Below are 20,748 nucleotides of genomic sequence, written 5' to 3'. Positions count from 1 at the left end.
GGGGGGGGGGGGGGAGTGGAAAAAAAGTGTATGGAACACGCGAGAACGAATGATGCTAAATGCTGAGCGCGAGGAAACGAGAGACAACGGCGGTTAGACCGCAACATGTCTTCACACTGCGGGAAAATGCAAGCCGGATGAATGCGTGTCGGTGTGCCGATCTGCAGCTACGCTTACATTTTATCGTTGGTAACGACCAATTCCGAAGCAGATAACAAGGCCGGATCTCGCTTTCGTAGAAGCCGTTCGCCCGTTTAAGCGTAGAAGCAAAATCGGCCGATCGTGCGGCAGCTGGCGGCGCTTTGTGTGTCTATTACGCGCCATAACATGACACACGAACAGCACGAGCCCGCAACCTTGGACGGTCGCCGTAATTGCTATCATTATTTTTATCACTTATCGTCATCGTAATTTGCCGTTGTTATTCACATCGCTCATCGTCATCGTCATTCGTTATTATTTTACAATTCGTTATTATTTCGCATCTCCGCTACCGGATTGCCTCGGTGAATCCCGCGGCTGCACTTTTGTCTAATGGCAATTTACCGGACCTATTGGAAAATTATATGATAATTGAGCGTCGCGAATCGCTCAATTTCCACGCGACGGTGAGATCGTATCGACGTATTTGACGACGTAATTAATTTTATCCAGAAATATCATTGTAAGCGACATCGTATTCAGCACGTGGAGCGCCGTCGTCTGTTTGTACGCGAGACGATTGTGCTTGAAATCGGCTTTACTGTATTATTTAACATAATGAAGGGGATAATCGATATATACACTACGAGTGCGATTTAGAAAAAAAAGACAATTGGTTACACAACGATAAGTTTCGCACACTGAAAAATAACTTCGGTTCGATCTGCACTGAGAAGAAAACTTCGAAACGTATTTGTGGAAGAGATGTGTAAAATTTAATTTTATAAAAATGAAATTTATTTCTGTGAAATAAATTTTTAAGCACTTTTTCGCAGTGTATCTAACAATGGATAATCAAACGCGTTTCAATTGAAAGAAATAAAATTTCTAGTTTTCATGAACCAAATTTGATTCTTATAGCCAGAAATTTGGTTGTCTATTATCAAATAAAATCAACCAAATTCATTTTTCAGTACAGGAAAAAGTTATATACACTCACCGGTTTTACAGTTAAAATTATATTGTGCTCTACATTTTTTTAATTTGCATATACCATCTGTAAGTTCAAAACGTTAAATTTTATACGTCAAATATTTAATTAGGTTTTCTAAACTCTACATGCAAAATACTACAAAATTGTTCACTTCTAGATTCCTCGAATAATCCAAAATAATTTAAAATAATAAGGGTTGCTTTTCTTTTACGAAGACTCTCCCCGCGTCTCGCATGATACCACCTCATATTTCTATCTCGATATTCCATAACAAAATTTATTTAGATCCACAATTACGCATACGTTATATCGATTCTGGAAACCGCCCACAAGAATAGCGTTCTCTCGCTGGATATGTTTTAAACACGCTCGCTATTTTAGTAACACTCTGTAACATCTCTCCGCCCGCGCACACAATTGCGATACAGCACCAATACACCGAGCCGCAGTCTATTTATGCAATCTAACACACACAAGCACAAAACAATACGAAATGACGATGACGATACAATGAACGCGATATCGGCGACGCCATCGAAACTTATGCAAATCTGATATGCCAGCCAATTATGTCCGGTGCGCTTCCGCAAATCCGTAAATGCGATACAGGAATTGCCGATTGTATCGTGACGTAAGATCGCAATGACTGAATGGTAGAGTGTGGAGCCCGGAGTATAAATATGCGCCATAGAAAAACTCAGGTTCAGTGTGTGCGCGAATTGGTTTCTGATTTTGCAGAAAGTCACTCGTTCCTGCAAAACACTAATCGGACAGCATGAAGAGAATCGCGTTCCTCGTCCTCGTCTTTGCCTATGTCGTGAGTTTATTAAAAAAAAATACGTTCGTAAAAAGTTCGTCATTAATATATCCCGTATTAATTATTAAATTATTAATATCTACAATTAATTTTGTAATATATCTCATTAATTTCTTGCTGAATTTGGCTTCCGGATTCGGACACGCCACTTTTCTTATAAATTTATATGCAATGTTATCTGAACATTTCAATCCACTTAATCAGAGAAAAAAAGTCATCGTGATAATATCATGAAATTATCATGCTGTTTTTCTCTCTAATTATGTAAACTAAAATATTCACAAAACAATGGAAAGAAGTCTATCAAAAATTCAGCACCAAGTCAGCAGAAATCAAATTCATTTTTACATATCGCAAAACCTCAAATATGATAATGTGTTTTATACATTATTGGTTTCTATATATTGCATGTGTATGTCTGTGTATATGGAAAATATATAAATGTTAATAGTATATCAGTAGTACAACTAATCAAATATTTCAAATCCAAACATACTTAAATATCTGTAGGCAAAATTATTATTTTTTAATTAATAATGTAGTAAGTAAAAGATATTTTACTCACACAAATAGCCCATTAAGAAAATATTGTTTATATAATCCAGAGTTACAACGAAAATTAATAAGATTAAAAGTGCTGGAAAACATTGAATACTTATAATTCTAATATTAATTTCAGATACAATTTTTTGACAATATATTCACGATGATTTATGTAATGTCGTATAACTTCATTATTTCAGGCAATTGCCCAAGAGGAAGGTATAAAAGAATGGGCTGAAGCCTTTGAGTCTGACGAAGAAACCATAAAGGCGTGCCTAGACGAATCGGGAACGACAGAGAGTAAGTCACTTGTGAAAATAGAAAGCGTTGCAAATACGAATTTCAATTGAAAATGCAAGTAATAATATAATACGTGTCTTTGGATATGGCAATAATTAAAGACATCTTCCATGATAGCGGAGATGCAACTTGCAAAGAAGCAACTCGATAAGATACAAGAAGATAACATCGACGATGAAACTAAAAAAGCTTTCCAGAAACACAATCTTTTCCTGGCTTGCATGATGGAGAAAAAAGGAATGGTAACAACCGCGCTTTCTCGCAATTTTCACGAAATTATTATATACAAAACCATAACAATTTCGATAAAAACCATACGATTAAAAAATCATAGACTAATCTGCATAATAGACTTAAGGGGATGCCATACTTGAAAATTTTATCGACCAGATACTGATTTCTTTTTAAAAAGTTTACGTCTTATTAATTACGCAGAATTATTAATGCTTTTATTACACAATAAAAGTATGTACGGAAATGAGTAGAACCATTTTTCAGAACGTGATGAAAATGATAAAAAATTTCAAAGTAACATCTTTAGATGTCAGTTAGCGTAAATATTTATATTATAATTATAATAAATATTTACAGAAACCTTACAGCTTTTACAAAATAATAAATATTTACAGAAATTCTTACAGCTTTTACTTATCATAGCAATGCTCCAATCAGGAAAATTTGAGGAAACATTTTTGTATTTTTCAATGAATTTTAAAGGCCTAAAAAGACACAAAAAGTTTGCAGACAAATTTTTATATCTTAATTTGATTTTCTATTGGATATGTGGTAAAACAGAATAACATTCATCATATTCACATTTATATCGCGCTTACATTTATATAAGATCTAAATGTACAAAAAATATGGAAAAAGTAACGCGATTATATCAGTATTTATGCAACAACTTTTTAGGATCGTCTCTACGTTATTGACACTTATCAAGTTTATTATCATCTTTGGCATCCCCTAAACACGTAATGTGATTAGGTGATTACGATTTTCTAAACGCTAACCATTTAGCGGAGTTGACACATTAAGCATCAACTCCGTCATATTTCTCGTTTCATATTAATTTCAGATGAATGGTTCGGAATTGGTCGTGGACAAGATAATGGAAATCATAGAAAACGACAAAGAGCCTATTAACAAGGAAATGATGAGGGAATGTTTGAACTCACGTGAGTGGATTCAAAGCGAATTCTAATCTTTACTGTTTCCTTTTACCTAACAATTTTTTCTTTCATCTTTTTTTGAAAATTCAATGTTATCATTAATATAATTCTTCCGCTGCTACGGCTTATTTGTGGAACTTTCCCCATAATCTACCCTATGCTTTTCTATATAATTGAGTAAAATGAAGTTAATATATTTACAATAAATTTTATAGACAAAGAAGAAAAATTATCACTGTCACACTGATAGTGGTCATTTTAATTCTTATTCGGGCAAGCTGTTTATAACAAGCAAAGTTGCAAAAGCTCATTTCTTGAAAAGATTTAAAACACCTTGGCTTTCGCGGCCTGTTTTCGCGAAAATAATATTAAAATAAATGAATTTATTAGATTTCAAATGTAACAAAATATGAATTTTATTTAACATACAAGAGAAGTGGCTTCGTGGAGCCCACGGGACCCTTTGCTCAAATAAGTTAACATTTTGTCGGCCGATTATTTACTCGAGAGTTAGTAATTATTTCACGAAGCAATCTGACGATCTTGAAACACCTAGCTTAATTCGATCACTAATCATCTCCATCTTTGACTGATTCCAGTGAACGAGGAGAGAGGTATAGATCGGGAGGATAGGGCGATGGGTATAACAATCTGCTTAGTAGCTGCTTCTGAAAAGAAAGAAGAAAAGAAGAAGTAAAAAGAAGTGCGATTTCGCACGCGCGACGTCGCATGTATCCATTTGCAAATCGCAAAATCGGAGTAACAGGCAAATTTCCGTCATCGGGGTTTAAGATGTCGTTCCTTTAGACACGCAATGAACGTACAAGCATACAGATACAGTAATTAAAATGTTCGATAACTCGTTTAATCTGAGAACGAGTCAGGGTGCGCTACAGCTCCCACTCGCTATATACAATATACCTCGTTGTTAGTGTTTAACCGAAGTCACAATAAATCATAGACTTTATCGCAAGATAACGTTTTTCTGACTCTTCCCATAACATTTAGAAATAAAACAACGTCGATGAAAAAATATCGTTCGCACGTCAGCGCAGAGTTGACTTGAGTTTTAACAAAGTGGGAAATCCCGAGATAATTGATTTTTATAAATGTTAACCTATCACGACACTGCTTCCGCGTTCTACTATTAATGTATTCTCATTAACTGTAACAATCTTAAGAAATGGACAATAATTTGATAGAATTTTATACAGAGGTACTTTTCGGATAAAGCTGCCCTAAATGGTCAGCAGGATTGTTTATTAACCAATCAAATAGTTTTTTGTTCATTTATTTTTCTTTTTTCGTTCATTTATTTATTTATTTTTTTCGTTCATTTATCGTTCTGTTTTCGCTCAGTAAATGGGTTTAAATTTTGCGCATCTTTTGCGCAGTAACTGCAGGAAAATCGTTATATCCACGTTTAGGATCCGAAATTATTTTACTCTTGAGTTACTAGACAGAAGCTAATAAATTGTTCTGTTAATGACCACTCAAAAATGCATGAAATTCCTACTAGGGTATCGTCTCATTGAACAATCACATACAAGTCAACACGATGCGAATAATGAAAAGTCCTGAGTATTATCGCACCATTCGATTTTAAGGCTGCCATGCCGGTCTGTGCGATTACATTCCGAGCGGAATGCCGAAACTCGCGACAAGACGCGCAGCTGCTTGGCAAATCGGCGAAGGACGCCGCGGGCCGATGGATCAGCGATGCATCGGTGCAATGACCGGTTTCTCCGTTTCTGTGTCTTGTAAAAATGACTTTATAGCTTGCGACGTTTTCGACCGAAGGTCGCACGACGCAAATCACGATTGGCGTGAATTCCCCAGGGACGCGCGGCACTTTCCTCGAATGCTGTGCATCGACCGCCCGTATGCAATAGAACGCGTACGACTTTTCCGTGTGTCATATTAGTATTCCGTGTACGATTGGCTATTCCTATGGAGCGTGGGCTTCCCCGTCAGCGATCGCTATATTAGATAAGGCCACATGATATAAATACCAGCCGGTGATCAGCTCCGTCAGTTCGCGCCGTCGCGCCCAAACTGTTTGTAATATTTCGTTTATCGGTGATAATAAAGATCGCGAAATCATGAAGCTACTCGTACTCTCCGTCTGCCTGCTGGCGACAGTCGTAAGTAGTCATGTGAAATTGAAGGTTCCCACAAATATTGTTTGTCTTCCATATGCCTATTGCCTGTCTTTTGTCTCTCATCACTCAAACGCGTGATAAAGTATTTTCGCGCTTTTCATTTTTAATTCATTAAAGAAGAAGGTGATACAGCCTTTATAGGTATAATGGCCCTTCCTAAGATCCCCGCTATTAGATGGCGAATTATAATGATTATTTATGGAATCATTCATTTAGTAACTCTTCCAGGAGTTAATATGTCAACACACGATAGCCGGTATTTATTATAACACATTTTTACTTTAGAATATTTCAGAACGTTTTCAAGGTACATTTTAGCATTTAATTACTTCCTTATTCTTTTTTTAACTTGAGCACATTATCATATAAAGATATGTACACTCGAGTGTTTTGTTCGTTATTTAACAATTTATATAATCCCTCACTAAAATTTATATAATCCCTCACTAAAATAAAATTAATATAGCATCTTTTTCGAGATTTTAATATCAAAATAATTATTTGATAAGTCAATAACTCAAGTTAAGTTAAAATTCCATTCGTTTTGTAGAAACTGTCCTTTTGATAGTTTGTATCCACTTCCTGACTAATAAATCAGTATCTACATTAAAAATTAACGGTTATGTACATTGTTGTTTCTTCTATGAGATAGTTTATTTTAAACAAACAATTTGTAACAAAACATTGTGTTTATTTAAACAAAACAAACATTTGAATTTTAGTAAGAGGCTTCATAACGCGTAATTTATATTTCAGATGATCACTAGTGCCAATACTGTAGCCAATTTGGCTTTGCATGGCTCTAAGCTATCACCAGAAGAAGTACAACAATGTTATGAGAGCACGAATTTAAAGGAAGGTACGCAAAATCACTTCTAATTTCGGTATTCTGTAATTTCTGCCTTTTTCCTATACCTCTCGCGAAATGTCAGCACAAAGTGAATCGATTAAAATAAAATGAAAAGAAAAAATATATACATAAGCTAATTTCATAAAATCGCGAGTGCGACGATAATCGCATCGTTAAATTTATCATGTAAGACGTTCTGTTGTTTTTTTGATAGGATACAGCACAAACCAATAATAATAATGACTTTCTTGTAGACGAATTAATTACATATGATGAGATAAAGAATGGCACCTACGTTCAAAACCCTGAAAGGGCGACGAAAAACGGTTGTTTCTCAGCGTGCATACTAGAGAAGCGAGAGTTGGTGAGCAATTATTGGACGTTACGTTATCATTCAACGTTCAACATAACATATCTCTGCAGCTAAGCTAATTCTAAATTAATATCTTGTTAAGGTTCACTTCAAAAACAGATTAAAGAAAATAATTTTGTTATCCATTTGGTCTCCTGAAATTTTATTCGCGAAGAACTCCAATTTTTGTATTTCTGAAATTATTGATATCTCGGAAATTTTTCTGAAGAAAGTTAACTGTAAATTGCTGAGAAAACATTTAGGTAAAATCGAAGTTATTTATATAAGAAATTTACGATACCTCGTATAGGCACTATTTTGTTTTTGACCTTTCTCTATCCAATATTTTTAATATATTTTCAATATTTTCAATGTATTATCCTACTTCTGTGATGCTAAACCATAATTTTTTTGCATATACTTGAAAATCACGAACGTCCGAAACAACAAAATATCGCACATTTCTAAAACAGCATATTTAAAATATAGGAATATTATTTTCCAATTAATATATTTTTTTCTTACGAATCATTTCAGATTGTTAACGGAGAGATTCAGAAGGATAAATTGTACGCTAAAGAAGCGCATGCTAATTTAAATCACGACGTCCGAGGCGCAATACACGCAGCTGTTAACCGTTGCGTCGAAGAAGGCAAGTGTAACAAAAAATTAATTACTCTATTAATGTTATATTTAAAATATTATTTATCTATCGCGACATTCTAACAGGAATAAAGAGAGAGAGAGAGAGAGAGAGAGAACAAAATAATTGAAAACTAGTTTGTAAGATCTCGGATAAATGTTCGAAAGACATCTAAAGAATTTAAAGCGTTTTTCAAACGTCTTTACAACGTCTTTCGGAATTTTGTGTTATCTGAGATATTGCGTATGCAAATATGAAAGACGCGCAAAGTGTCACGAGGAATAATTCTATACAAATTTGTTTCAGTTAAAACAAATCCAGATCTGTGTGATAAATCTCTTTCGCTGCTCGTATGTCTCTCAAAGAAGTTCATTTAATTTTGCACAGCTGGTTAATTCGACTCAGCACAGCTGAGTTGAATTCTAAATGTACGAATAAATCATGAGTTACCACAAATCATGATTACAACGTTAAAAGAAAACCGAAGAAACGAAAAAAAAAGGGTACACAATGAGACACGAGAAGACCGAGTATTGTTGGAAATACTAATTTTGTGTTAATAAAGTTATCCATATATTGTATTTAATTATTCAAAATAAAAGTGTAAAAATATTCGTAGTATTATCATTTCTTCCTAATCATTGAAAGATTTTTCTCTTTCTAAAACAGATTAATGATAACTGATATTTCTATCAAACATCTATACAGTAAAATATTAATAAGAAAAAAAAACACACATAACACGAACAAGAAGAAACAAGATATTAGACAGACTTTCGCGAATGACTCATTTTGCATGGAAACCAAGTTTGTTCAGACGAAAGCATAAAGCTGCGCGCGTGTCAATAACACTAATTTACAGAAAAATATTTCTTTTAATTACCTTGAATCAGACAAGATGTTTCTTAAAAACTATTGGATTCTAAAAAACAATGCCGCAAGCTAAATTTCACTAGCAGGTTTCCAAAATAATTGAGGTTTTAGGATTTTAGGCAAAAAATGACTTTTTCCGATATTTGAAATATTTTTGTAAGAAAGGTTAATGTTACTATGCGCGAAATCACTTCTAATTTCGGTGTTTCATAACATCCGCTTCTTTTCTATATCTCCCTCGAAATTTTAACGCAGTAAGAACCAGTTAAAATAAAAAAAAAGATATACGTCACAGCCGATATAATATAATTTCGGAACATATATCTCTTGCAATATCTCGGAAATTATTGATATCTACATTATCTCTATATTTTCGCTGAGGAAAATTAACTATAAATTATTCAGAAAACATCTCGCACATCTCCACATTAAAATTACAAATTTTAGAACACCTCGTATATGCTTCGTGTACATCCGCAGAATTTTTATTTGCCCAACTATTGAGTAATTACGTCATTTCTAACAAACAGACTTGAGATAAGTGATATCCCTATATTCATACAACGAAACATTAATAAAAGAGAAAATATACATGTGCATAACAATAACAAGACAAATGAGAAACTGATAAACTTCCGAGAATAACTTACTAATTCCTGTCACGTCCCGAAGAACACTTTATTCAAGTAAAAGTGTGAACACGCGAGAGGGTCGATGATTAATAAGAAATTGAGCTCTAACGCAATTCTATTTAAACGTCAATTTTATTCTTGTTCTGCGGTGATTTCGTGTATATGTAATGACAAGCCGAGAATTCGACGAGTGACCGATGGAATTCTCCTTCTGATGTCACGCGCGATAACCTCCAATACTACTATAAGTAAGTTTTATCTTTGATCGTAGCTCAGTGTATAAATACCGTATATCGCGATATCAGCGTCAGTTCATAGCTGGAAGAATACGAATTATTATTCGTCAATCGCAGTCCATTGTTGTGGAGCAGGAAACGATATTCCCGAATCGAAACATGAAGCAAACGTTCTTAATTTTCTCCATGCTCGTCGTTGCCGTAAGTACTTATATAATATGTGAGTGCAAACAGAGCGCAGACGAAATTACGCTTCTTCCACATATATCGCAGTATTACTTTCGAGCACAGACCGAACGTTCGTTGCAACAATAATCGTGAAAGTAGTCTCAATTTCAAATGTTAAAAACACGACGCTAATCGAAAACGTCAGTCATATAAAAATTATACATTACGTACTGTGAATTTAGAACTCAGTACATCGACAATTATTAAAAATGTTAGACTAGCTGTATCCATTTCTAACTAATCGTTTCTCGCAGTTGTTAGTTAATCGAGAAATTTGTTGTTGAAATTGACAATCGGGAACTTGTTCAAGCAGAAGCGATATTTTAACAGATTTACGTTTTGCACCAGAATAGTTTAAGCACCAGAATAGTGAACGATATTTTTTATCCTGGCAGGAAAACTATTTTCGTTCTAACTATTGATAATTCGCTAATTTGGTTATTGGTTATTTGGTTAGCCAACTAAATTTTATAGCTGTCGTAACAAATATGCAGTAACAACGATGCTTTCGCTACAACAACAAAATTATTCTCCCCCGTGTTCGATTGACTCTTATTAGCTATCTTCTTCTTTCGCGTAATTAGTACTAATAATAACAAAAACAACAATAATTATAACTATTAGCAAAAAACAAGATTAGAAGTTTACCGCCACTCTTCCTCGAAAAAATTTCTTATTTCGATTCTGCTTCAACCATTCTTCGCGATTCTTAGGTGAAAACTTCACGGAGAAAACAAATTTTTCTGAAACAGCAAATGTTTATCAATATAATGACAGCAAAAAAAGTTTGTTTAGACAGCAAAAAGATTTGCTAAGAGTATTAATTGCCATTTGCTGATATGTGGATAATTAATACTTTTAGCAAATTTTTTGCTGTCTAAACAAATTTCTTTTTGCTATCATTATATCGACAAAAATTTGCTGTTCCAGCAAAATTTGTTTTCTCCGCGTTATTAAAACACTTTCGTCAAAATTTTTTGTTGAGCCAATATCTTGACTATCCTACAAAGATTTTGATTCTACTTACTTATTACAGGCAATGAGCGTCGACGAAAATTTTGTGGAAAGATTAGCGAATGGTGCAGACATGACGAAAGAGGAAGTAATGATATGCGTCAATAAAACAAGCGTAACAGTCGGTGAGCTGCCATTAGCACCTGAATCTTATTAATTTAAACAATTCAATGATGGTACTTCATTATCAATCTAATCAAACCTATATCTTCTAGAGGACCTAATGCACTTTGACCAAATTGTGGTAGACGATTTAAATACCATAGATTTCGACGACAAGGCCTTAAAAGCCGGCTGCCTCTTCGCCTGTATAGCCAAAAAAAAAGGAATGGTAAAAATCAATCACAATGAATAATTTGTCAAAAGTGCAGGTTCCACACACATACACACATGCGCAAGATACGCAAGATATTCAAGTGGGAGAATTAGTTTCTCTCTTCAATCAACATGGACGAAACAGATTTTGACTCGTATTTTATTCAAATAATTCAGAATTTAAATTTAATTTGGAAATTACTGATTATGGTTTGATTCACGTACTAAAATTAACACCGCTTACTAATAATTAAGTGATATATAATTTATATTTCATATACTTATATTTTTGTTCTCATTATACGTCTACATCGTCACGATCATGCACTAATTCCAGATGACAGGTGCGCATGTGAATATAGAAAAAGTTAAAGAAATAATGAACGCCAAGGCTAAAAGAGGAACACCTGACAAACGCGCCAAAGGCTTCCAAATACTAGATTTGTGCGCCGATCGAGGTAGATATTGATTAATAAACACATAATGTCGCAAAAAACTCAAATCATCAGTTGACCGTATTATGTTGTTGCGCAATACGCCCTCATGTCCAGTTAATTGAACGCAACTGACTATAATTATTTACTATACACTTTTATTTATGCATTTCAGTTAGAGGCAAGACTAACGAGTGCGAAGTGACCCTCAAATTTGTATTCTGCTGCTTGCATGAAACGCAAAAATACATGGAAAATGATAATAAAAATGATAATGAAAATGATAATGAATAAAATATAAGAAATTAAAAACGATATTATACATATATATTATTTGCATGTATTCCTTTACTCTAAAACACATATGATAAATCTTCCAAATCCACGCAAAGTTTTGATTAAATAAAGACAAAGTAAGTGACGAATCTGGGATAGTGTGTAAAAAAGTTTGAAATTCCGTCTATAAATATTTAAGGTTACCAACCTAAATGACCAGTTAATATATTTCAGCATATTGACAACATTTTTTGTAAGTCTCTGCGACCTATATGTTTTTATAAGTTTCTCTGCCTAAAAGAAAAACATATTTGTAGGCTCGTTGGAATCTTAAATTTAACAAAAACATATGATAAAAGTAATTTTTCAAGTTTCTAATAAATTTATGAAACTTAATCAATGTTCATGTGAACAATATTCGCAACCGTTGCGTAGAAGAAGGCAAAAGTATAACAAAAGGTTAAATTATATTGCTCTTATATTTTCAAATTTTCAATCTTTTACATAATGCGACATTCTAACAGAAAAACCAAATAGAGAAAGAAAGAATTGTTACGAGGAATAATTTTATCCAAATATACATAAATTAAAACGAATTTCAAATCTGTGAGATGACACATTCTTAATTTACAAATATATCAAATAGATTAGTCTGTTATCAGTTACAAAATTAAAAAGAAAAAAATAAAACGAAAAAAGGATACATTATATGCACGGAAGATAAATTGACAATTGCTAGAAATGCTAGTCGTTTTCATTCGTAAAGTTTGGCTGATATAGTTATTCCTTAGTTACTCGAAATAGCGCAGAAATAATAAGAATTTCACTTCTCCAATTATTAAGAGATTTCTTAATTTCTAGCGAACAAATTGCCGGTAATTAATATTCCTACACAACATTCATAAAAAGGGAAACACGGTATATATAACACGAATAACAAGCAATGAGATGATTGAAAGACTTCCACGAATGATTTGTCTCACACGTTCCATGGAACATTTTGTCCGAACTAAAATATAGAAACAAAAATATCAATGATTAATAGGAAATCGAACGTTAACGCAATCTAATTACATTTATTCGATTCTTATTCCGCGATAAATTCGAGCGAATTGTCAATTGACGGGATTCTCCTTTCGTTGCATTTATGCTGATGTCGCGCGATAACCTCCGTACTCCTCTAATTAAATATTATATTATCGTATATACGTAGCACAGTATATAAATACGGTATATCGCGATATAGGCGTCAGTTCATAGCGGGAAAGCGCGAATTGTTTGATCACCAATCGGAGTCAATTATCGCAGGCCAAAAAGCGATTCCCAAATCGAAATATGAAGTTAACGCTTTTGTTTTTCTTCACGCTCGTCGCAAGTGTCGTCGTAAGTATCTGTGTAATTCAGGTTGGTGTAAGTGTAAGCAGAGTGCAAATAAAAGTACGATTCTTTTACATATAAAGCAATGTTAATCTCTAGCATATCAACATTCGTCCTAACGATAATCGCGAAAGCTGGCTCAATTTCAAATGTTACAAACGTGATGCCAATTGAAAACCTCAGTTATAAGACGGAAAAAAACTCTGTGCAACCGAACAGGGATCGGATAAAATCTTGATGGCAAGAAATGATATCTTTGTTACCGCGACTGAAAACATTCAGCTGCATTAAAATTCAGTTAAGACAAAACAAAGCAATTGAGTAGAAACACCTCTCACAGGAATCTGTCTGTTTCTACAATCGCGTTTTCATCTAGCTATAATCAACTTCCAACAAGCTACTCGATCACTTATGTAAGGTTTAGAATATTTTTCCACGCGGTTTACCGTATATGCGCTTGAATGCGTGCTTGACGAAAGCTCGCCGGAAACTTTATCTTGTGGGTAGTGTAACATTGCATTTAACAATTGCGAGCGGTTCTTAATTAACCATTTTCTTACTTTTTAGTGCAATTATTGTTAATAACTAGACGAAAACGACACTCATTATTAGCAGAGAGATAAATGATCTACCAGAAAACTTCGTCGAAAAAATTTCTCATTTCGATTTTAACCCAACCGTCCGTCGATTCTGTTCATTGCATAGGAAAACTTGTTAAAATTCATCAAAATTCATTATTTAACCGTCCCCTCGAATATCCTACAAAAATCTTTTGATTCTACTTGCCTATTGCAGACAATGAACGAAGATTTTGACGAAGATTTTGTGGAATTTTTAGCTAGTGTTATAAACATGACGAAGGAGGAAACCCAGATATGCGTCAACAAGTCAAGCGTAACAATCGGTAAGCTCTCATTTGTGCATGAGTCTTATTAATTTGAGCAATTCGGATGATATTTTATTGTTAATGTAATCGAAACGATATCTTCTAGAGGATATGATGCACTTTGACCAAGTTTTGACAGACGATTTACGTACCATAGATTTCGACGACAAATTATTAAAAATCGGCTGCCTTGTCGCTTGCATATGTCAGAAGAAAGAAATGGTAAAAATCCACAATAATGAATAAGGTCTGCATGATTTTGCGATTTGGAAAACAAAAAATATTTCTTGTAATTTTGTGTATATATATATGTGTGTGTATGTATGTATGTATGTATGTATGTATGTATGTATGTACGTATGTATGTATGAATACGTACTTATATACATATCACACATAAAATAAGCTATTCATATAGGACGACTAGCTTCTTTCTTTTTAGTTGACATGGATGAAATACGTATTGATTTTTGTTTGATGGAATTTAAGTTGAATTTGGAAATTATTAAGATTAAAATATTAATATTAAATATTAAAATCAATATTAATATTAAAATTATTATTTTATTTAAGATTTTATGAAATTCATGAAATATCATTTAATATCAATAATTACGTGCTGCGTGATTTATATTTCATGTATTTATATATATATATGTTCACTATGTATACGTCTACATCTTCATGTCCATGCACCAATTCCAGATGACGGGTGCGCATGTAAACATAAACAAGTTAAAAGAGATGATTCGCCCAGATTCCAAAGAATTTGCATCTGACAAACTCGTCCGAGACTACCAAGTGTTGGACAAATGCGCCGATTATGGTAGATATTGATCAATATATAAAGAATATCTTAAAAAAGCTCCAATCATTCATTGACTATATTTAGTTGTTATGCATAATTTGCTCATGATCAGTTGAATTGGACGCGACTGACTGTAATTATATGTTATATATTTAGATTTTTGTATTTCAGTTAAAAACATGACCGATGAGTGCGAAGTGAGCTTGAAATTCTTCATGTGTGGCCACATCGAAATGAAAAACAGAAATAATAATAATGAATAAAGTATCAATAAAATATAGAAATAAGAAGCGATATTCTTATTTGTTCGGAACTTTTAACCATAACATATAGACCATTAATCTCTCAAATTCATACAAAGCTTTAGTTAAATAAAAACAAAATAGTTGTAGAGCGTCAAGGATAGTGTGTGAAAAAAGTTTGAGTTTCCATGTATAGATCGTTAAGATTACCAACTTGAATAGCCCTTTCTTGTAATCCTTCTTATAACCTCAAATATAGTTAAATACATTGTTATAGTTTCTTGTGAGTCACTGAGAATTACGTTGTAAGTTTCTTACATAACAAGGCGAGTACTAAACTATGATTTAGAAGAAGAAATGATAGAAGATGATTCAATATAATGATTAAGAGGCACAGAGCGAACTATCATAATTTAAATGAATCGTTGGAAAGAAAAGGAATAATTAATACATTGAGATGTGAGTGTGGAGCAGAAGAGAAAAGTATTGCTCACGTAGTATACAGTAAGAAGTATGAAAAAGAAAGAGCAGATATATTTAGGGAAACAGATAAGAAAAAAGTGAAATAGAATGCGATGTAGTTAAACTAATCAGGGAGGAGAACTGGGAGGCGTTATTATGTATGTATTAATACATAACACGAATAACAAGCAATGAGATGACCGAAAAACTTCCGCGAATTATTTATTTTACACGTTCCATGAAATGTTTTGTTCAAGCTAAAACATAAAAACGAAAATATCAACGATTAATAAGAAATCGAATACTATCGCATTCTGATTACGTTAACTCCATTTCTGTCCAAAGATGATTTCGCGCAAATGATAACATAACACGTGCAGCTTTGACGAATAACGACGGACATAATTCTCTCTTTATTACATCGACATTTATAGCAATGTCACGCGCGATAACCTTCATATTCCAGTAATCAGTCTTATGATTATGTATTTTAGATTTATAATAAGAAAACATAACAGTGTATAAGTACCGTCGATATCACGATATTAACGTCAGTTAATAACTGGAAGATCGCCAGTCGGTGTCCATTGTCGCGAACAAGGAAGAGATTCCCAATATCCAAATATAAAGCGATTCAATTCAACATTCAATACATCAACAGTTATCAAAAATTGTCGACCAAGATTGCACCGTATTTGTTTCTAAGTATACATTTCTTATGGTTATCGAGAAAGCGAGAACGTGTTTAAAGCAAAACTAACTTTATCAGCTTTATGTTGTATGTTTACATCGATAAAAAAGATCTTCCTCTCACGTATAATGCATAATTCAGCAAGTAAGGATAAAAGTAAGGATATTAAAAAGGATAAATATAAAAAAAATAATACATGCAATTATAATAGTTAAGATAAATACTACTGATTGCGTGTACACAATATATCACTGAGATTTCTGATTGGAGTCATATTTCTAACTAAAAGATGAAATCATAATAATTAGAAATACTAAAATTTCAGCTGTTGGAAAGGTATGCGAGTGACTATATCGACAAGTCCGGAATTAGCATCTGGACGCGCACGCCTTTGGGCAGGCAACCCGTCGTAATTATACGTAATGTAACACACTGTACAGAAACATAAAATGTTAAATAACGAATAAAGCATTGTAGTATCCATATATTCATGTGATATATACAATACGCCCAAATATAATATGATAATATACCTAAATTTTTATAAAGAATTAAGAGATATGTATAATTAAATGCTAAAATGTTCCTTGAAAACATTTCGAAATGCTCCAAATTAAAAATGAGTTATAACAAATGTCGGCTATTGTGTAATGGCATATTAGCGTCATTACGTAACGACGGGCTACTAAACATAATTCCATAAATAATTACTAGAATTTGTTCTATAGCAGACATATAAAAAATATATCTACAAGCACCATAATACCACCTTTTTCTCTACTATTTGATCGTTCACATTGAAAATCCGACAATTATATCGAAAAATATGCAGTGACATCATATTTCAAAAATCTCCCTCAAATTCTTCACAAAAAGAACATAACTCTTAACCGGAAACACTCCAGCACCGACTAACCGGCATTATCCAAATTACATGTTTTCAAATAGATTAACCACGTTGTAACGAAGGTTAATGGGAAGTCGAACGCTAACGCATTCTAATCACATTAATTCTTGTCCAAAGATAATTTCACACAGATGTAAATACAACACGTCGAACTTCGGCGAATAGTAACTGAAGGTATTTTCTTTACGTCATTCATGCCAATGTCGAACGCGATGACCTATGTAATTCTATAACCAAGTCTTATTTTTTATCATAATGCAGTACATAAATCCCGCGATATCGCAATATTAACTCCAGTTCATAGCAGGAAAAGTGAAAACTATTTGATCGCCAATCGGATACAGTTGTCGCAGACAAGGAAGCAAATCTTTGATACTTAGGATAAACTATAAAATCGAGATCGATCGAATCGTTGGAAAAATATTCATAGCACAGCGTAATACGTCACACCGAGTACAGGAAGGAAAGATTTTCGCGACAGAAAAGTCGAAAGATGACTTGCATTACTAAATAAATACGCCCATAAAGATGCGCAAACACTTGCTGTTATTCGCTGTGTACACTCCCAACCCGCGGTACACATCGAAATGATCCCTTAAGCTCCCGCTAGACGCGCAAACCGGCGAGAGCCGAGAAGCGGCGACTCGGAAGTACGACAATTATTCTAATCGAGGTCGAAGGCGGAGGAAGAGAAACCGGACAAAGCATTAGATGCAAATATTTGCGAGAGCCGCGCGATCAGCGGTCTCTCTGCGAACCCCGAAGTTTCGCGACTCTCTGCACACAGTGCGAAAATTACAAAGTCAAATGCGGATCGGTCGCGCCGCACCGCGCGCGTATCGTACATACAAATTACAAACTCGATACTTTACGTACCGGCTGGGACTCGCGAAATTACAAAATCTTCAGTTCTTGGAGTGTCTTCTCTCTTCTCGAATTGAAACGAATGGCCGGAGTTCGCCGAGGAGAGAATCTCTCGGAGATCGAATCGATTCCCGACGAGCGGGAGGAGGACTTGCCGAAGTCGCGGTTAATATAATTCGCGGTACACCGCCCTCGAGACGAGACGATGACCGGGAAAGGGGAGGTCGGCGGAATTCCATGTGAAATTAGCATCGCTCGGATTCCGATGCTAACGGACGTTCCTCTCTCTCTCTCTCTCTCTCTCTCTCTCTCTCTCTCTCTAAGTTATAGCTCGCGGCGAACGAGAGAACCCCGTGCGCCCCTCCCGCGTCTCGCGGCATCCCTTCGCCGGCGAATGTGCACGCACATTCAACCCCATAGTGGACGACTCCCACCCTCGGGGGATTATTGCTGCGGAAACACCGTTAATGCCGCTTTAAACGATCCATGCGAATGATGGACGCAGAATTCTAAAATAATGCTCACATCTTTTAGGTGTACGGTAAGTTTCAAAACGGTTGGAACATTATTTTTAGGCATTTCAAAATGCAAAGGAGATATCAGAAGAAAAAAATGGCTGGAGTTGTGAACGAAAACTGTCGCGATAATGCCGAAATTCGTTGCAATTCGACTGTACACCCGGTGGTTCAAAATACTCTGCGTAATTGTGGCACTGATGGTGCGTAGAAACACGTAACCGAGACGGTAACATATGAAGAAAAGCGAATTTCATCTCCAAATTCGCACCATAAAATACAGTAGTCCTTTATCAGTCGCAATTATTGTAACACCAATTAAGGCCAATATCAGCCATTAATCGTTCACCTTTCATTCTTTATTTTCACCGGGACTCACAAGGAACCGCAGAGACGATTCTGGGACACCCTGTATTCCCCCGTAACTATGTGCAACTGTGCAATTTGCAAGGAAGTACGCGCACACATACAGACACGCACACTCCCACCGACAGAGGCAGTCGCGAGAACGCGCGCGCGGCCCCGAAAACGGCACCTAATAAACCTAACTCCCATAAAGACGCAATACGCACTTCCCTCTCGACGGATCTCGGAGTCATTCTGAAAACTCCAGCGATGGTCGCCCGCCCGTTTACTCGCGTCCCCGCGCGCCAAATTTTCCCCATAATAATTTGCCGGCGCGTCCATTACGAGCGATCGTAAAATTAAGAGGGCGGTTATCGTCCCCGTCGCCGCCGCCACCGTTTCCCTTACGGAAATTTCGACAGAGCGCTCGAAGCGGAACGTTCCATTTACGGACTAGTCCGCGCTTTACGACGTATACTAGCCGTTGATTATATCGTCGTTATATTTATGTGCAGTTGATTAACGCGCTTTTACTCGCTTCATTCTGCCGGCGGTTATCGCTTCATGAAGAAATATCTGTCGATAAAAATTTACAGACTATAATTGATATGTGATATTATAGGGAGCATATGAAAGTAAATTTACTTGTGAATTTATTTGAATGTTTATCCCACGGAAAGAATTTATATCAGTATGTTCGATAAGTTCCTAAGAATTTTTACGAAAAACTCAAAATCGATACTCTCATCAACCAAACGTTTTCCCGTATAAAATATAGATAGCATGTATAAAATGGAATTATAGTAAATAAGGTAGAATGCCAAGATGTTCCTCGGTTACGAAATTCTGCAGCAATTTTTACTGTGAATTTCTCTCCATGCAAATATAGTCTAATGGAGCTTCCGGAGTTCGTTGATAGCAGGCGACAATTTTTCCGCAATAAATGCGTCCAAGAGTCAAGCGAACGTGTAATCTCGATAGTTCGAACGAAATTGTCCGAATTCCGTCGCCAATTATAGGTAAATTGCAGAAAAGTGTCCGATTAACTCGGTAACAAGATAATGAGACGAAGATCGAAAATCGTTTCTATCGTGGAAAATTTCATCAATTCCTCGAGCCGACGTCTATTAGTCTTTTCTTTTCAAACTGTACGCCCCTTAAAATATTTTGATTCTTTTTGTCTAACGTTCAAGCAAAAGAGAGATACGCGACAGCGAGAAGGGAAAGAAAGGGAGTTATTGTGAATGCACCATAGAGTTGGAAGGTCCATGCCCTGTCTGTGTCTCCCTGAATCGATTTTAGGCGCATGGACCACCATAGGCGTACGCTCGTTGACGCAGCGAAAGAAGAGAGATCGTCCGGCGGACAGGCAGGAAAGAGTCGCTTGTGAATCAAATAAGTTTCGCACGACACGAGAGAAAGAGAGAAAAAGAGAATGAGAGAAAGAGAGAGAGAGAGAGAGAGAGCAAGATAAATATATACGGTCAAACGAGATAAATATATACATTCTAAATTCCTTCCCACTGAAACGAGCTAGATGAAAGCGCGAAATGTGATTTCATTATATTAACGATCATCGTCGCGCGGCAGTGCGTTGCACTCGTCCGCCGTCAGCGAGAAACAAAGTCGGTCCGCGAGATTTTTTCCGCGTACAATTACCGGAAACGGA

At 35.2% G+C, this 20,748-nt stretch overlaps 4 protein-coding genes across 5 annotated transcripts; all 4 read left to right on the top strand.

Moving 5' to 3' along the window:
* The first annotated feature begins 1,832 nt into the window (after positions 1 to 1,832).
* LOC106740612 lies at positions 1,833 to 4,934 on the top strand. The gene is made up of 5 exons (XM_014611818.1): positions 1,833 to 1,952; positions 2,696 to 2,795; positions 2,913 to 3,037; positions 3,874 to 3,973; positions 4,567 to 4,934. Exons 1-5 carry the CDS (start codon positions 1,911 to 1,913, stop codon positions 4,662 to 4,664), a joined length of 465 nt encoding a protein of 154 aa, XP_014467304.1. The 5' UTR covers positions 1,833 to 1,910; the 3' UTR covers positions 4,665 to 4,934.
* Positions 4,935 to 5,988: 1,054 nt separating this feature from the next.
* Positions 5,989 to 8,482, top strand: LOC106740607 (pheromone-binding protein Gp-9-like). The gene is made up of 5 exons (XM_014611812.1): positions 5,989 to 6,111; positions 6,886 to 6,988; positions 7,234 to 7,343; positions 7,869 to 7,983; positions 8,281 to 8,482. The coding sequence occupies exons 1-5, from the start codon at positions 6,070 to 6,072 to the stop codon at positions 8,349 to 8,351; spliced, it is 441 nt and encodes a 146-aa protein (XP_014467298.1). The 5' UTR covers positions 5,989 to 6,069; the 3' UTR covers positions 8,352 to 8,482.
* A 1,274-nt stretch (positions 8,483 to 9,756) lies between these two features.
* LOC106740609 (pheromone-binding protein Gp-9-like) lies at positions 9,757 to 12,037 on the top strand. 2 transcript variants are annotated; one of them, XM_014611815.1, is made up of 5 exons: positions 9,757 to 9,916; positions 10,980 to 11,082; positions 11,176 to 11,288; positions 11,610 to 11,730; positions 11,882 to 12,037. In XM_014611815.1, the coding sequence occupies exons 1-5, from the start codon at positions 9,875 to 9,877 to the stop codon at positions 11,998 to 12,000; spliced, it is 498 nt and encodes a 165-aa protein (XP_014467301.1). In that variant the 5' UTR covers positions 9,757 to 9,874; the 3' UTR covers positions 12,001 to 12,037. The 2 variants fall into 2 exon arrangements, with proteins under 2 accessions (XP_014467301.1, XP_014467300.1); XM_014611814.1 differs by having other exon boundaries at positions 9,761 to 9,916; positions 11,173 to 11,288; positions 11,882 to 12,034.
* A 1,195-nt stretch (positions 12,038 to 13,232) lies between these two features.
* On the top strand, positions 13,233 to 15,453 carry LOC106740608 (pheromone-binding protein Gp-9-like). Its single transcript, XM_014611813.1, has 5 exons — positions 13,233 to 13,365; positions 14,155 to 14,263; positions 14,352 to 14,467; positions 14,951 to 15,071; positions 15,225 to 15,453. Exons 1-5 carry the CDS (start codon positions 13,318 to 13,320, stop codon positions 15,314 to 15,316), a joined length of 486 nt encoding a protein of 161 aa, XP_014467299.1. The 5' UTR covers positions 13,233 to 13,317; the 3' UTR covers positions 15,317 to 15,453.
* Positions 15,454 to 20,748: the final 5,295 nt, after the last annotated feature.

This window comes from Dinoponera quadriceps, unplaced genomic scaffold, assembly GCF_001313825.1.
Source record: "Dinoponera quadriceps isolate SergipeBrazil2010 unplaced genomic scaffold, ASM131382v1 scaffold278, whole genome shotgun sequence".
Lineage (NCBI taxonomy): Eukaryota > Metazoa > Arthropoda > Insecta > Hymenoptera > Formicidae > Dinoponera > Dinoponera quadriceps.
The sequence above is the reverse complement of the archived record's forward strand: the minus strand, read 5'-3'. Positions and strand labels throughout refer to the sequence as shown.

What these genes read in the sequence shown, in the direction of transcription:
- LOC106740612 (XM_014611818.1), top strand. Translation starts at nt 1,911, where the DNA reads ATGAAGAGAATCGCGTTCCTCGTCCTCGTCTTTGCCTATGTC. An exon ending in TCCTCGTCTTTGCCTATGTC is followed by an intron (nt 1,953 to 2,695) that starts GTGAGTTTATTA and finishes TCATTATTTCAG; the next exon opens with GCAATTGCCCAAGAGGAAGG. An exon ending in TGATGGAGAAAAAAGGAATG is followed by an intron (nt 3,038 to 3,873) that starts GTAACAACCGCG and finishes TATTAATTTCAG; the next exon opens with ATGAATGGTTCGGAATTGGT.
- LOC106740607 (XM_014611812.1), top strand. Translation starts at nt 6,070, where the DNA reads ATGAAGCTACTCGTACTCTCCGTCTGCCTGCTGGCGACAGTC. An exon ending in TCTGCCTGCTGGCGACAGTC is followed by an intron (nt 6,112 to 6,885) that starts GTAAGTAGTCAT and finishes TTTATATTTCAG; the next exon opens with ATGATCACTAGTGCCAATAC. An exon ending in GAGCACGAATTTAAAGGAAG is followed by an intron (nt 6,989 to 7,233) that starts GTACGCAAAATC and finishes ACTTTCTTGTAG; the next exon opens with ACGAATTAATTACATATGAT.
- LOC106740609 (XM_014611814.1), top strand. Translation starts at nt 9,875, where the DNA reads ATGAAGCAAACGTTCTTAATTTTCTCCATGCTCGTCGTTGCC. An exon ending in TCTCCATGCTCGTCGTTGCC is followed by an intron (nt 9,917 to 10,979) that starts GTAAGTACTTAT and finishes TACTTATTACAG; the next exon opens with GCAATGAGCGTCGACGAAAA. An exon ending in TAGCCAAAAAAAAAGGAATG is followed by an intron (nt 11,289 to 11,609) that starts GTAAAAATCAAT and finishes CACTAATTCCAG; the next exon opens with ATGACAGGTGCGCATGTGAA.
- LOC106740608 (XM_014611813.1), top strand. Translation starts at nt 13,318, where the DNA reads ATGAAGTTAACGCTTTTGTTTTTCTTCACGCTCGTCGCAAGTGTCGTC. An exon ending in CAAGTCAAGCGTAACAATCG is followed by an intron (nt 14,264 to 14,351) that starts GTAAGCTCTCAT and finishes GATATCTTCTAG; the next exon opens with AGGATATGATGCACTTTGAC. An exon ending in TATGTCAGAAGAAAGAAATG is followed by an intron (nt 14,468 to 14,950) that starts GTAAAAATCCAC and finishes CACCAATTCCAG; the next exon opens with ATGACGGGTGCGCATGTAAA.